Genomic DNA, 16,085 nt, shown 5'->3' with positions numbered 1-16,085 from the left:
TGACTCGGCCGACCTTGAGCGATGCAAACGTTGTTGCAGTGGGGGCTTGACTACAATATCTTGCCGTAGCTCTGGTTGGAGACAACTCCTCGGGTGCCTCATCCGTGTTCCCGTAACGCTGTTCAACGATGCTGGGATCCCGTGTGTCCGCATTTGGAGACTTGAGCAATGTGAGACATCGCCATATTTCGTCCCACAGAACCCTGACTAAAAGCATCTTCTCCAAGCAGCTGGGCCCATTGTTCGACAGGCTGCCCCAGAGAGAACTGCCCGCCCACGGCGATCAGGGACCCCAGACGGTGCCCACGGGCATCATGGCTACACGCTGCCATGCCAGAATAACCTCCGGCCGGACCGCCCCACACATTGCCGTCGGGGCACGAGCCAGTTGCGCCGTGGCTCTGTTGCGGATCGACGCCGTCTCATCATGGACCACCAGCCGATTTCAGACTTTCCCCCTGCGGGCCAGGCCCGAAAGGCTTTTTGATGCTTTGCCAAGGAAGCATAGTCGTGACCACAGGAAAATCTCGCCTCCCAGGCGAATCCGGAATCCATTTATGATGCCAGACTTCCCCTTGACCCCAAGGACTTGTTCCCAAGATATCCAGCACACTGCCCTTTCATATCGCAAAGAACAAGGAGCACACAGAGTCACCCTTTCTCGACACAGCTACCTTCGCCATTCAAGGTAGTCTGGTCAACGCCCCTCCCCCGTCGCTGTAGTCACAGTGCTATTCCATTCCTCAGGTTCTCACACTCGTACTTCTTCTGAGGGCCCCCCAAGTTGCCCAACATGACCACCACAATGCTCTACACAACGGGTGCTTCGATGGACGAGCCAACGAACAGATTTGCCAGCAAGACCAACACCTCGGGTAAGCCCAGGCACAGGCCAAAGAGCATCCAGATTGAGCCCTTCGACCCCAATGAGCTGAGCAAGAAGCTCACCGGCCTGGCTGTTGAACAAGATGGACAGCCATCGCAACAAAATCAACTTCAGGTGCCCATGTCAGCAAATGACATGGGTGAGCCATCTCCAAGGACTATTCCGGCACAGCAGCCGGCTTCAGCCACGACATCAACAGCACCCAAGTCCCATAAGGACAAGAAGAACGACAAACTGAGTACACCTACTCAGGCTGCGCCATCCCGCCGAGGCAGCATCTTTGACCACCTCCGTTTCAGGGGCTCCAACTACACCGACGAAACCGAACGGCAGGAAGAAGAAGATGCCAAGAAGAAGGTCCATTATCGACATGTGCCACAGGTAGCGGCCCAACAGTTTGCTCGAACAACTACCGTGGAGCCTCTAGCGCAGAAGGCTCAGCCCTCCCCCAAGGGGATGAGACCTGTCCCCGGGCCTCACTCCATGAATAACGGGACCATGTCGCTGCAAGAATACAACCGACAGTACAGACGAGCACAGAGTCTATGCAGCGGTAGGCCATCGGGACCCACTGGTCGCACAAGGCTAGAGAGTACTGCCGAGGTGGACGAGGAAAACTCGCAACAGAAGAATCCTCGAATCTCTGTTCAGGGCCAGTTCTGGAATGATTTCAAGGCGGGTGAGTCAGGCCGAAGGATGAGCACTGGCAACATGTGGGGAAGAAGCGATTCGCAACTCCAAGTCCCCTTCCGCAGAGACTCAACCGCCGTCGGGGCCGTCTACCAGAACAACCCGACCTCTGGGAGACGAGGTTCTGCCAGCTCATCGGGCTTCTCAGACGTCTCGTCGGCATTTGCGCGCGACTCTGGCCCAGCTTCGCCCTTCAAGACCGAGTTTGGCGGTGCCAACTCTCCCAACCGGCGTGGATCAGACAACACCAGCGCGGCACCTTCGCGAAGGAGCAGTCTTGCCAATATCGCCAATCCCCAGCGAGCTGCTGAAGTGCACCGTGTGGACTGGTCGCAGAGCGATCAGCCAGTCAAGGTTCGACGAGATTCTAAGTGGGCGGGTCTCAAGCAGCGCAAGGCCAGTGTGAACCAGAAGACCAACAACGAGGAGAAGCTTAATCCTCCTGGTAATGAAACAGAGGTTCAGGCTCAGCCTTCAACCTCACCAAAATCACCCAAGGCTGGATTTCTGGGACGATTCAAACGTTAGCGAGTGAATGGGCATGGGAATGGAAGAGATATGAGATGGATTATACCTGAAGAATAATATGACACCAACCAGGGACACATTGTAACATTATCATCAACTATTCAGACTCAGACCAAGAGACCTTTCTTAGCCTCATGCAATTTTAAAACCACGCGCTTTCAAGGTGAAATGCAAAGAGGGAGAGATGTCGTCGTCCTTTTGGTCCTGCGGCGTGTAACGCTGATGCCCGCTCAGCGCTTTTCCTGTGCCATTAAGCGTTCGATAAGCTTCGTATCCTCCTGCGCGAGTTGCTGGCTCAGTATGTTGCCGACATCGGCTTCATCGTTATCGGTGTTCATGAGATGCAGGATCAGCTCCGAGTACTCGCGAATTGCATCGCCCTCCTCGCCGTCGGCCCGGCGGGCCTTGCGCAAAGCCTCCTTGCCATTCTTTATTCCTATATCGTGGTTCCAGGTCTCTTTCTTTGGCGGTAGGCCCTTGAGGAGGGAGGCAGGAATGGCAGACTTGGTCTCGGGTGGTGGGAGGGTAGCGGCGTGGATCTGAAGAAGCTGGTCGGGCAGGTGGGGATATTTCTGGAAGAGCTGGCGCAGCTTGTCGGAGGATTCGAGAGCGCGGAAGGGGTTCGAGGGGTCGAATGGTTGTTGAGGTCCTGAGGGTTGCTGCTGTGGTTGGGGTTGCTCGGGCTTGGGTGCGGGCTCGGGATCGGGTGGATGGTTCTCGCGATGTGCCTTGTTGCAAGCAACGGAGCAACTTGGATGTGTTAGAACTGATATTGATTGGCATAGGGAAAGGGAAGGAGACTCACTATGGGAGATAGCATCGTGGGCATTTGTACTTGGGCGGGTTCACATTGCACACGCCGCAGAGTGAAGGCTTGGGCGGTGTCGCATCAGAGCTCGTGGTAGCTTCAGCGGTATCTTGAGCTCCAATGTCCGGCACGGGAGTCTCATTCGTAGGCTGCGCAGCCTTATCTGGTTCTTGCTGAGTGGTCGACATGGTCGTAAAAGAGCGCTCAACGTCAAAGCAAATCTGTTGAAAGTGTGATATCAACTTTTGCGATTAGAAGAAAAAAAAAAGTGACAGCCCAGGCTCACGGCCCCGCGCGTCATGGCTTCCGACCCGCGCTCGAACAACGGAGAAAAAGAAAAAGTATGGTCCGTGCGCAAACGGGTCCCCCTCAGCCTGCCCTTGCATCATAGCACGGCAATTACTAATGCTTGGGCCTATCACGGCTTGCACGGCTACACAAGACCGAGGACGGCGGCGAAAACTTGAGAGTCCGAGAACAAGCCAACACCAAACCGCTCTTTTTTTTTTCTCTTCATTCTCAATGCAGAGACATTTGGTGAATCCTTCCTGCTGATACTTTGGATTGCTCCCCTATAATTCGCTCCTCGACTCCCTTTCCCTGCCATCATCGTTAGTCCAGCTTCCGGAATTGCGTCATGGCATCTTCAAGAGCTCCCCGAGTTGTGTCACGGACACTGGCTACCCTCACCCGGTCCGCCACGGAGACGACCTTCCGGGCAGCGCCGCGATGGACTCGCCCTCTTAGCACAGTCCGAACCCAGCTTCCTACCGCTACATCCTCTTCCCGCCCTCGGGTACAACTTCGCGCCCGACCGGCGACCGCCCCAGGGCTCGCCGGCGTCGGCAGCGGCGTCCGAACCATCTTCATCCAGACCGAGGGCACGCCGAACCCCGACGCCCTCAAGTTCCTGCCAAACCACCGCGTCGTCCCCGAGGGCTTATCTACGCCCTTTATCGAATACCTCAACCCCCGAGCGACCATCTCGCCGCCGCACCCCTCACCTCTCGCCGCCAAGCTCATGAACATTGATGGAGTCACCTCTGTCTTTTATGGCGCTGACTTTATCACTGTGACCAAGGCTGCCGATGCCAATTGGGCGCACATCCGACCCGAGATTTTTGCCCTCATCACCGAGGCAATTACATCAGGCGAGACGCTCGTCAACGTCGCTGAGCGTCGTGAGGGCGAGACTCACCCCGAAGCTGAGGAGGACAGTCTGGCATATAACGAGGATGACAGCGAGGTTGTTGGCATGATCAAGGAATTGCTCGAGACGCGCATCCGACCAGCCATCCAAGAAGACGGCGGTGACATTGACTTCCGGGGTTTCGATGACGAAGGATATGTCCACCTGAGATTGCGAGGCGCATGCCGCACATGCGACTCCAGCACGGTTACCCTCAAGAACGGTATTGAGGGCATGCTAATGCATTATGTGAGTTTTGTTCCCTCTCCTTCATACCACGCCGTAATGGCCCGCTAATACGCTACATTAGATTGAAGAGGTCAAGGGCGTGAAGCAAGTGCTGGATCAAGAGGAGGAGATTGCTCTCAAGGAGTTTGAAAAGTTCGAGGAAAAGCTGAAGCAGCAAAAGGGACAGGGACAGGTGGCTTCGGCAGCATAGATAGCCGGATGATATGAACCCATTGTATCTGTATAGTAGTTTGGCGGGACAACCTCATGATACCCACGTATGCTCATGCCCCTGTTCCCTCCCCCATGTACCATCATTTCATTCCGTCGCACGTATCGGTAGATCAGGGCTCACTGGCTTTCTCGATGGATTATGAGACATCAATAGGCGCTCCATTCATGTGGTGTTGCTCCTCTCTAGACCGGAGATGCCCAACTCTGCAGCACAGTAGACCTGGGTCATCGTTCACTCATGGCGCCTTGTTAGCCCCTCAAACCTCTGCAAGGATACTGTAGCGGGACTTTGTCCCGTGGCCGGATTCGGAGTAGAGGGTGTGCGAACTTTAAATGCCCCGATAAACAAGGAGCGACCTTCAGACATTCTCCAATTCGACGACGCCAAGCTTTGCTGCGGGCTTGCCATTGATGCAGATGTCCTCGGCTGCAGCGCGGCACAGCCACCAACCTGGTGGTTTGTGAGGTCTCGTGCTGGACTTGAAAGGTTCCGATCGTGATGAGGCAGCATTTGCTCTTCGCGATACACCGGCATATGTGCTGGGTAACCGAAATATCCATGTCATGTTTCCATAACCAGGAACGTTTCGATGGCATGTGCAAAGCCATCGTCGTCCGCTGCCGTGTCCGGTCCTGAAAGCGCAATAAGATTGGCACGGGCATTGCCGTACCGGACTAACGTTGGATGCTTTGTTCCACCTGAACAGGCGTCGGGGGGGATATGGTCAAGATGATAGTGCACATCCTGCTCCCTTGAACCGGTACCCTTGGGTACAAGCCTGCTTCCGTCCTGAGGCTCCACGAAATGAGGAGAAAATCCGGGGTAGCACCCCGCCAGAACCAATGGATTTGAGGTGCAACATCCAATGGATCCATCGCATGGCGGGGACACCTCCACCACGCCCATCCCATCCCAACCCATCCCATGCCGTGTCGTGGCTGTCGTGATGACCAGGAAGATGATGGCCGTTTGCCTTGCGCATGCTAAATATCCGAACCCATAGCCTCGTATCGTCTCTCATGACATCAAGGTTTCGGCTTTTAGACTCTAGTGCTTCATAAGAAGTCCCACAAGTTGGAAATACCGGCCTTTTTTGTGATTTGCTTGCCTAGAACCAAACAGCACTGACGGTGAACTCAGGTCAATGAATTCTCCGGGGGGTTCTGGATGCATGCATTTCAGTGACATGCAGGCCCCCAAGGCGGCACTTGATTTCAATTCCCAAGCCCAATGATTGTCGAGGAGGCTGAGACGTTGAGGGGGTACGTATGTGATATATCCGATCATGGCCCGAATCAACATCAGGCCTCGGAGGGAGCGGCAAGGGCCTTGTCAGAAACAGCGCTGTCTCCAGCGAAAGGTGCGCCGTGCCCGGCGTACCGGCGTCATGGAGAACGAGTGCCGTCATCTTGCCTGCTTTAGCTCAGTAAACACCCCCAGCTTCAGGAACCCAGCCATGATGGCGCGTGACGTGCTGCAGCCGCGGTGCAGCTGGTTCTGCAACAATCTCTTCCTCTCGTCCCGACTGACCAAATGCTGTGAGCTGGTGGCGCCCCCTGGCATTGAGGAACAAGGTGGTTTCTTTGACGCTAATTCGAACCAAGTCTGGTCGAGTGAGATGTTCCTGTCGCATTCATCCGCTGGCCTGCAACCTGCGCCTTGCTAATGCTCTCGAGTTGGGCAGGCACATCCAGTTTGCCGATTTACAGACAGAACAGCACCCGAAACGCCTGGCGGGGAATTGGTTCATTAGCGCCCGCGACGAGCTGGAGACCCTCGGGGCCGTCGAGGCGCCAAAGCTGTGTCATGGGGACGGTCGACTGGGCGAGGAGCCGCAGGTGAATGGCCGAAGCTGTCGCGGGGAAGGCTATTGTACAGCACCAGGCGGGAGAGCAGGGTAATTGAATCTGCACCGTAACCCCAGCATCTGGTGAGAGCGAGGATCGTTGTGGCCTGTGAGGATCGACGCCTTGGCTAATGCGGGCCACATGGCGTGTCGAATCTGCCATTCCCATGTGCCGAATTGTCATGGCCTGGACTTCATATTGCTCCAAACGGTTCAACGCTCAGAAGGCTTTGGCGCTGCTTAGCCAATTGAGGATGTTGCCATCGAGATTAGTGAACCAGTCACGGGCCTGAACGAGCTGTCGTGTAGAACTCAATGCTCGGTAGAGCCTGAAGGCCTGTCGATACTTTAATGAGAAGACGGCGGTTCCTGGTGGGGGTGAGCTTGATGTTGGGAGGTCCTTTGCCAGGGATACAATTACAGTGTGAAATTGGAGGGTTGGTCACTGTCTGGGAGTGGACGGACGGGCAACACCCACTGGATCCATCACAGGCAAGTTCCTTCCATCCCTTGAGGTTTGGTGCGCACAGTAAAGTTTATCACATTTACACCCACAGGGAATGAGGCCGGGGTTGGCATTCCCAGACAGCGAAGAGGAGCCAAGACTTGGAGCAGGGTTTCGAACGGTTGTAAGGCTCCCCGAGACCATTCGAGACACTCAGGGATCATCTTTGATCTCGGTAGGGAGCAGGGTTGGATGATATGATGAAAGAGAAGCGTGAACCTGGGACGCAGGGATATTGCTTTTTGTTAATCGCGGCTCTTTATTTCCTCTGACCGAGACTGAACAGATCCATTGCAAGCCAGCTCCGGAAAGTGATGTGAGGGACTCTGACTGAGAGCTTCCAGCAGGTGGGAACTGTGTCTTGCACTAGAGTGCGGCGGTGATCTTGATCAGGGAGTCCCTTGGATCGCATCGCTGACCGGCCTATCCCACCTATGGCATGGTCACGGGAGACGCGATCATAGTTCGTCTGGTAAGCTACAACACACGATGACGCCGTTGCCTTTCTGCGCGTCGGATGACAATGAATTCACCGGGGTGCCGAGAGGCATTACCAAAGCCATCATCATGGAGCCCAGTGGCGGCGGGGTCTTGTCCTCGAGTCGAGGTCGCCGGCTCCAGCTCTTATGTGCCTAGCCCTAGTCCATGCCTCGAGCTGCAATGCCAGCCATGCCTGGTCCCTCCGCATCCGTCCGGATTCCTCGCCTTTTCCCGCGACTGATTCACCTGATGTGATCCATGGATGCTCTGACGCTGGGCGTTCGGTTGGTCGGGGTCCTGGTGGAGTCGATGAGCTTCTTCCGAGTAGCGCATGTGTGGAGTGTCCAATCCGCTTTCATTGTAACGACACCAAGCACGGAGCCCTGCAAGGACAGGGAGGGCATCCACCACCTTGAGCCTGGAAGAATCGACTTGTTTGCCTGCTGTGTCCCGGAGGTCGACGTCCATCATCAAGCGGCTACCTGCTGTGAGTGGGTGTCCTTCTGTAGCTTCAGGAGCCGCCCATCCCCCCCTTTAACAGACTCTAGTCGCGTCCCCCCGTACACAAGAGGTACGCAACGGGCACGAGATGAGGGACGTTGAAGGAAGGGCAGCCGCAGAGCCAAGCGTCATAGGCTCCGTCTTTTGCGGGTGCTGTTGTTGATGCGACGAGGACTCATCCATCCCAGCCCCCATTGAAACTGTGCATCACGAGAGGCGAATGACGCAGCCTCCCAACCTCATCATGTACTGTACTGCGCTGTGCCGCAGTAGCAGTGAAGGCACTCACTGCACGGACGGCTGCCAATGGCCATCAGCAACTTAAAATTCAGATCATGTTGCTGCCCGTCCATGGTCGTATCAACGGCCAGGAGAGCAGCACCCGGGTCCTGTCAGATAGTTTGCGTTCCAGGAAAGACCTCATATTTGCGTTGGCCTGCCCTTAACAGGTCCAGGGTATGGATGTGTTTCGGGACCTCAATGCGCCCAGTGCGTGTGCCTTGAGCGTAGTGTCAAGGTCCAGGTCTCGCTGGGGGACTGCCAATTGACCTGGGAGAGCGCGAGAACCTAGGGCAGTGCGCCTGGGCTTGCACTCTAACTTGCAGTACAGTTACCATGTCTTTTGCCTTTCATGATAGAGCTCCTTTGCACCATCTTCTCACCTTGTTCTAGAGCCTCCAGTGGTCACCAATACCTCAACGCCCGTCGTGACAGTCCAGTTAAGGTAACCCAAGAGAACGTTTGCCGGCTCCTGCCAATCCGCCAGTGCCCTGGCTCTTTCCACTCCGCATCCATCCATCCATCCACACTTTTTACCTTTGCTTCCATCACTTCCAACAATAACAACACCACCTTGACTGGCTGCCCTCCCCATCGCCGCCATTACCGCCACTTAGTTGACACCATCTTCCAAGAGGGGGTCCCCTCCTCTACAACGTCTGGAAAAGCATATCAAGATCGAGTTCCCCACGCTCAGCTTCACGTCCTGCCCGCCCAGAATCGCATCTCGATATCGCGTGCCTTGCGGCCCAACTGTCCTAGCGTCAACTGCCTACCGAGCAGGCGACACAGCATTCGCCCAGCTAGCTCGCTAAGGCAGCTCTCCCCAGATCATCGCCCACTTTCCGAGACCGCCATCGGTCACGGCTACTGCACCTTGGATGCGCCGACGTGCCTTATTAACCCGCCAGTCTGGATCGTAACCACGTCCTTGGTTTCGCGACGACGTCGGTTGCCCGAGCTCCTGCAAACCAAGCAACAACTTATTCGAGGTCTGTCTCTGTCCAGGTACGAGTTTGGTGGCTCTTCCCTTGTTTTGGTGTTTCTCTGGCCTTGCCTCTGGCGTCGCCCGTGCTGCAAATCAAGCCATGGTCACCAGAGGTATCGGTACCTTGCTCTAGGGCTCTCCGCTAACGCATCGTTCTCCAGGTTTGGCTGGTAACCGGACTTGGAACAGAGCGTCTTCCACTTTACGTACCCCTCAGTCCCTGATCAGAAGATCAGACTCCCGACCTACGGTGTTCCGACCGCATCTCCTTCTTCTTCCTCGCGGTCCTCTCCACCTCGGCACTCTCCACTGGATTCTGCTGCTCCCGTGCTCCACCTTCTGTTCATCAAAAGGTTGTCACGACTCCATATTCAACCTTTCCCCTCTCTCCAGCCATCCTTTCGCGACGCCGCTCCGACCTACAACTAGGACCCCTCCCCTGCTGCGCCGCCAACCAACTTCACCCATTGGAAGCTCCAGCGCCGCCACCCCAGTACCCGCAGAGGAACGGCAGTATTAGCTAGAGGCCCATACCGCCCGCCGCCAGCCATTTCGACGTGCCTCTTCAGCACCACTTAGAACCTGGTCTCGTGTCGCAACCGCACCTCGACACAACCTGAGCACTTATCGCATCGCATCGCAAAGAGCAGCGGCAGCAGTCAACAAGCAGGAAGCAGTAGCGACACGCGACGCACTGCAACGCTGCCCCGCGACACGCGAGACGAAGTCTCTCCTCATCACGGTCCACTGCCATTTTCATTTACTGTCGTCTTTGTGTGTGCGCAGCGCGACGCTGTCCTCCTCCCCCGCCTTCCGACCGTCCAGCAACCACCGCGAACCCTCTCCTCATTCATCTCTCGTGCGTGCCACCTGCCGCTATCCGCGATCAACCATTCTTTGCCAGTCTATTCCTGGCATTGCCGTTGATGCTGTAGTGGTCGACACAGGTCCAGAACTCAGGAAGCGACTAACCCAGCGACCGCCACCTGTTCGCCACCGTCGACTCTGTCGTCTCTCTCTCGTCTCTCGCCATACGGGCCACCCCTACGAGTGACCAACCCCGCGTCATTCCCTCGGTGTCTGTGGTGTCGGTCTTGCGCGCCTGCTTGCGAGCCTTCTCTCTGACAATGGGCCACGGCTAGTTCCCTTTGTCGCCGCAGCACTTGACGCACTCGTCCCTTCTACACCTTTCCGACGTTGATCAAGTCCTACTTGCGAATGGGTGTCCGCCTCACGACTGCATCCGTAGCCCTACCTCTCTCGACAACTTGAATCGTCTCTATGCGCCTTGGGTTAGACGCGCTGGTGTTTAGATATTCTACTCTCTCCGACCACACTAATCGACCACCTGGGCTCGCGCCAGATTCCCCGTTGCATCGACTTGCAGATTTCCACCTGAATCGCCACTCCGCGAAGCCACATCTCCTCAATCCCGGCTGCAGCATCGTTATTATTTTTTTCCTTCGCGTTTCATCTGCTTTCACGAACTAGAATTCGGCACGTGTGACGACATAGCCCATAGACATCCTCGAGATCTGCGTCTCTGGTAAGTGAGCTGGATTTATACCTCCCCATCTTGCTTCTTTATCAGCACACCACTGCCCCATTTCCCTGCCCCCAGATGCTGGTCTGGGTGCGATATTCGCTATGACTTATTTGTATGCCATCCATTACTGCGCATTGTTTTGCCCGGCCTGTCACGAGGCCTTTGTTTCCCCACCACCAGAATAACTGCCTAGCAGACCAAATACTCATGGGATCGGGCTAATCAGTCATAGCTACGTTTCCATTCTCTTCTGAAAAGAACTCATTATTTCAGCCTCTTACTTCTCCACGGCTCCAGCAATCAGGTCACATCACCACTTCTACCTCTCCATACAGGACTACGTACCCACAACATCAGCCTTGCAGAAGTTTGGAGGATATCCAGGCGGTTTCATCCTCAGGTTGACAGACAATGAGCTCTGGTTCACTCAAGACAGGCCCGCCGTCGAGACTAGGCCAAGGCTCTCATGCTGCGGCCACGGCCAACAATCAGTCACTACTTCTCGACAAGTTGCATGCTCGAACGTCCACGCCAGATTCAGAGGCTCTTGCTAGCTCAGACGACGAAGGCGACCATCGCCAAGAGTCCGCACACACAGCTACACAGTCCAGCTCTCAACCGCCAAAACCTGTCCGAAGACCTTCGTGGCTGAACGAAACCTCGCAGACCCTAGGCCGTCCTCGCAAAGGATCATTTGCTAGTAGCTCAATGTCGCCCACAGCTTCACATCCCAGCACTCCATCTGCCGAGGCTGGTGCGAGCGCCTGGGGCTCGCACTCAACGTCGTCTGTCATGGGCCGGCCAGCAGGGTCGTCTGCCTTTCCATGGGGAACTGGCATCTGGAACGCTGAGCGCAAGGATCCTCCCTCGAGACTCAGCGAAGTTCTACCATCCCCTACATCAACCATGCCTCCAGGAACTGCAGGCAACTCCTTCTTTGGCGGTGACACGCAGACGTCTCCGGTATCGCGGGATTCTGGGCCCAACCCTCAAATCCCTTTCGCGATCCCCCTTCACCCCACACCAAAAACCTACCGGTCTCAGTCGTATTCCGTTGGACAGCTCGATCCTGAATCAACAGCTGCTCCACCTGCTATGAGCTCCTCGGCTATCTTGGGGCGTGCTCGTCACCCTGTTCTTAGCCATCGACCTTCTCGCCCTAGTATGTTGAGTGAAATGGCCAACGATGGCTCAATGCTCGGGAAAGTGAAGGAAGTAGAGGATGATGACGACGAGAGCCCAAATGAATCGCTGCAGGAATCTTGGCACCAACACCAACCCTCTCAACAAACCTCCGACGCCAAAACCATCGAGATGCTTGCGCGAGAAAACGCGATTCTGCGCCAACAACAAACGCAGTACAATGCACGCATTCGGCCTCGGGCTGTGACCGGATCTGGCTATATGGGAAATGGCTATTCATTGCGAGAGACCGTGCCCGAAGAATCCGATTTTGCCATTGACGAGCTTGATGAAGCAAACGAAGCAGGCGATATGTTGGCCAAACGAGCTCTAAATCGCCGGATGAGTGAATACGGACCAGCATCTATTCGTGCTCCGTTTGGCGTTGATGGCCGAAAGGTTGATAATACCAACCTCAAGAAGGCCCTCTGGTCGACCTCGCTTGGATTCCCTGTCACAGACGTCTCGCAGAGCAGACGACACTCTTTCGCCAACATGCCCACTCGTCAGGGATCTATCAGCTCTATCCCAGACTCTACCTCAGTTCTTGAGCCTTCCGCAACCGAAATGCAGCAATCTCAAGACTTTCCTCCCGGCTACCCCGACGCTTCTGCGTTCGGAGCCGCTGCTCACGGTGAGTGGGAGCGCACACCCCGTAGCCTTATCTTGGACCGCACCCTAACATCCACAATAGCTGGTCAGTACTTCGGCGGAGCTGCGAACGTGGGAAATGCGTACCAGACCGGGTTCCCAAGCCAGTACTCGTCCTATGGGCTCCCTAACCCCTACGCGAATCGCGCGCCATCTCCTCATCGCAATGTGTATAGCATCGCTCAGCCCCGGCACAACCAGCTGCTCCACATCGTCTTGTTCAAATGCGCCAGGGCCGACGTCTTCTACATCCAAGAGGGCACTGGACTCACTGTCAAGCCTGGAGATCTAGTCATAGTTGAAGCTGATCGTGGCACTGACCTTGGGACTGTGGCCAAGGACAACGTCGACTGGCAGACAGCCAAGGAGCTCAAAGAACACTACGCCGAGGAGCAGTACAAGTGGCTCATGATGTACTCCCAGGGTGCCGCTGCTGCGCAAGAGGGAGCTGGAGCTGGTCTTCTTGCCTCTTCCACCGGCCTCCAGGGGAGCGCTGTTGGGGGCATGGGACCTCCAAGCCAGCATCATGCTCAAGAGCCAAATGCCGGCGAGCTCCGACCCAAGCTCATCAAGCGCCTTGCCCAAAGCCATGAGGTGCACGCCTTGCGGGACAAGGAGGGACAAGAGGCAAAGGCCAAGCGGGTGTGCATGCAGAAGGTCAAGGAGCATGGACTCAACATGGAGATTCTGGATGCTGAATTCCAAATGTGAGTGTTCGTGATGGACTTGCCGATGCCGATGTACTGACATGGTTATGATAGGGATTGGAAGAAGTTGACCTTCTACTACTTTGCTGACTCGTACATCAACTTCAACTCTCTCGTTACGGACCTGTTTAAGATCTACAAGACGCGAATCTGGATGTCTGCTATTAACCCAGCCTCGTTCGCCAGCCCAACTCTCGGTATCCAGGCTCCAAGCGGCATTGGCCCTGGTGCCGTGGGAGTTAACCGTGCCACCGGTGGCAGTGATCGACGGCAGAACCAGCAGAACCAGGAGTCGCACCAAGCCACGGCCTTCACAGCTGGGGCTAGAGACAGCCGTGGGTTCCGGCCAACATTCAGCCAGCCCTATGGCAACGAAAGCCGCCTTGCCCAAACTCCTGGTTATCCCCCTTCCAACTACCCATACGGGCAGTTCAGTCCGTTTGGCAACCCCAACCCCAGAACCAACGTTCCTTACGGAACAGGAGCTGTTCCGGCCATGGAGGGCTTCCCTGGAGGTCAGGTTCAGCATCCTGCAGACTTTCAGTCTATGCGACAGCGCTTCCCCAACCCGCAGTCTGGGCCGAGTCCTACACCACACTCGCAGGGAGCATCACCCCTGGCTCCCCAGAATGACTGGGTGGGATCGTTTCAGGGACTCTCGCTCAACACTCATTGATGTGGGACCTTGAATGTGCTGGACGACTGACTTGTCATGTTACTTTCGATTCAATCCCTTGCGCCTCGGGCAGATTCAGGGCCATCCACCGATACATGAGACGTGGGGGGCTAGAGATGCCTTTCGAGATTCAAGACTTAGCCCCAAGTGGTCTACCGGTGTGGCTTTCTTGTGCGTTTTCTACACGCTCGGTCAACACTTTCGCTTTTGTCATTTTACTCTTTTTTGGGAGGCGTTTGCAGGCACTCACATGCTCTTAATTGGCAAGCTGCCAGGTGAGGGCTGTGATGCTGTCGATTTACTTCGTTTCTGCCGATACTTTACTACTCAGGATCTAGGATCCAACGGCCGTTTTCACGACAGGGAGTAGGGGAAGGGGAAAGACAGATGACAGGCACGCAATGGTTTTTGCTTCACAGGTTGAGATTATAGACAGAGAGATCCATGGCTTTCGCATTCACGGCTGTAACTAATATGCGATCAAAAAGGGACGTGTTTGGGATATAGTTGGGGACCATGTATGACAAAGATTTCCTTTACCTACTTGCTTGCTTCTTCGTCCTATTATCCAGTTTGGGGGGTCTCTTTAGGGGTTCTTGGTTCAGATGCATGAAAATGAGATCTGCTATGTGATAGAGGTTAAAGTGGAAGCCCAGTGCTTGCTTGTATGATGCCATCTACCTGGTGCAGTGCCTTCTTGTTCCGTGACAGTGAAGTAGTGATTTGGTTGGACTTGAGTGACACTGGCTCGCAGGCTTCTATTGTTGTTATTGACATCCATGTGATCATACAAGGTAGGTTGTGCGCTGGCGTAGTAAATGGTGATAAATGATAGGAGTTGACTGAAGTGCGATGCCAAATCTGTCTGTTTGGGCTCTTGCATCTCGCAGAATGGGAAAGAGCAACGAGGTCATACCTTCCCTCTGCGTACCTTCAGCACCACCCTCCAACCTGCCAGTCCACTACCTAACAAGCACTCAACCCATCAACACAAGGCCTCTATCAATTTCAATTCACTTCCAATTCTTTTCTTGCAAACCTCGCTGCTCTGGATTCCCCCTTCCTCGCCTCATCATGCCGCCAAAGACTAGAAAGAGAAAGCCCTCTGCCACCGGTGAGCCCAGCGAATCCCTGCATATCGCCTTGACTAAGTCGCGAACAGAGAGCAACCACACGGAGGATGTCGCTCCAAAGAAAACGACTCGGGCCCCGAGAAAGCCAACTACAGGAACCGCAAAACAAGGAAGGGGCAAGAACGCGGCGAATGGAGCAGCTGAAGGGTCTGTAGTGGTTGATCTGCACCTCGCAGCTGTTTTCGGCTACTAACATGTTCAAAGAAAACTTTCGCTTGACGGCGTCGGCACCTCCAAGAGACGCAAGATTCTTGTCAGCGATGCAAAGAAGCAAATCCAGAACCGAGGGAACGACCTCATCAAGTTCATCAATAACGAAAGGAAGACGCGTCCGTGAGTGCTGTCCTATTCTTCGCTTGACTAAAAAGCCAACGTGAAGTAGGCCACAAGTCGAAAAGAACATACTCAAAGAGGAGCTGTCTTCAGAACTCGGGCCTGTTCTGCCCTGGATGAATCTTTCGTCGGCGCCACAGAAGGGGAGCCCTCAAAGCCTTCCAGAGCTCATGCTCAACACGCTCAACGAGCTTCAGAACACGGTCGAGGGCTACGAGAAGTTGGTCAAGAAAGAGACCGGCATCAAGGCGCCAACCTGGATGCACTGGGAGCAGGACGCGAAGGACTTGAACAACTTGGGCCAGCAGGGGTTGAACATGGCGTCCAAAATCGTCAATCATGTCATCATGCCTGATCTACACGCACTGCCAGCCGAACCCGCAGAGAATGCCAGCGACATTGAGAAGCTGGCATGGGAGCTCATTGAGGATGCTATCCCGAAGAGACCGGAGGAGACATGGGGAAAGACGGCACAAGAGCAGCTGAAGGCATTTACAGGCGTCCTGAAATTGCTCCCCACCACACAATAGATTTACATGATCGGCCTGGTGTATATCCCGGTTCATTGAGAGGAGTTTAGTCAAATCTGGGCGGGTACCAATTCATGAGCGGCGGTGAAATTATCCGGTTAGACCATGAGGTCGGTGAGCATAGGTAATTCTCGGTGAGGGTCAATCTTCACCTCGCTGACTCA

General features: G+C 55.1%; 5 protein-coding genes across 5 annotated transcripts; 4 read left to right on the top strand and 1 right to left on the bottom strand.

Moving 5' to 3' along the window:
• Positions 1–793: 793 nt before the first annotated feature.
• On the top strand, positions 794–2,104 carry NCS54_00127200 (Hypothetical protein; the record flags this gene model as incomplete). The annotated part of the gene is made up of 1 exon (XM_053146903.1): positions 794–2,104. One exon carries the CDS (start codon positions 794–796, stop codon positions 2,102–2,104), a length of 1,311 nt encoding a protein of 436 aa, XP_053002878.1.
• A 230-nt stretch (positions 2,105–2,334) lies between these two features.
• Positions 2,335–3,100, bottom strand: NCS54_00127100 (HIT-type domain-containing protein; the record flags this gene model as incomplete). The annotated part of the gene is made up of 2 exons (XM_053146902.1): positions 2,335–2,854; positions 2,910–3,100. The coding sequence occupies 2 exons, from the start codon at positions 3,098–3,100 to the stop codon at positions 2,335–2,337; spliced, it is 711 nt and encodes a 236-aa protein (XP_053002877.1).
• Positions 3,101–3,549: 449 nt separating this feature from the next.
• Positions 3,550–4,540, top strand: NCS54_00127000 (Nfu-N domain-containing protein; the record flags this gene model as incomplete). Its single annotated transcript, XM_053146901.1, has 2 exons — positions 3,550–4,350; positions 4,412–4,540. 2 exons carry the CDS (start codon positions 3,550–3,552, stop codon positions 4,538–4,540), a joined length of 930 nt encoding a protein of 309 aa, XP_053002876.1.
• A 6,580-nt stretch (positions 4,541–11,120) lies between these two features.
• Positions 11,121–13,925, top strand: NCS54_00126900 (Hypothetical protein; the record flags this gene model as incomplete). The annotated part of the gene is made up of 3 exons (XM_053146900.1): positions 11,121–12,525; positions 12,586–13,249; positions 13,304–13,925. The coding sequence occupies 3 exons, from the start codon at positions 11,121–11,123 to the stop codon at positions 13,923–13,925; spliced, it is 2,691 nt and encodes an 896-aa protein (XP_053002875.1).
• A 1,074-nt stretch (positions 13,926–14,999) lies between these two features.
• Positions 15,000–15,921, top strand: NCS54_00126800 (Hypothetical protein; the record flags this gene model as incomplete). Its single annotated transcript, XM_053146899.1, has 3 exons — positions 15,000–15,205; positions 15,263–15,391; positions 15,441–15,921. The coding sequence occupies 3 exons, from the start codon at positions 15,000–15,002 to the stop codon at positions 15,919–15,921; spliced, it is 816 nt and encodes a 271-aa protein (XP_053002874.1).
• Between the last annotated feature and the right edge of the window lie 164 nt (positions 15,922–16,085).

This window comes from Fusarium falciforme, chromosome 1 (assembly GCF_026873545.1).
Source record: "Fusarium falciforme chromosome 1, complete sequence".
Taxonomy (NCBI): Eukaryota; Fungi; Ascomycota; class Sordariomycetes; order Hypocreales; family Nectriaceae; genus Fusarium; species Fusarium falciforme.
This window is presented reverse-complemented; position numbering and strand designations above follow the sequence as displayed.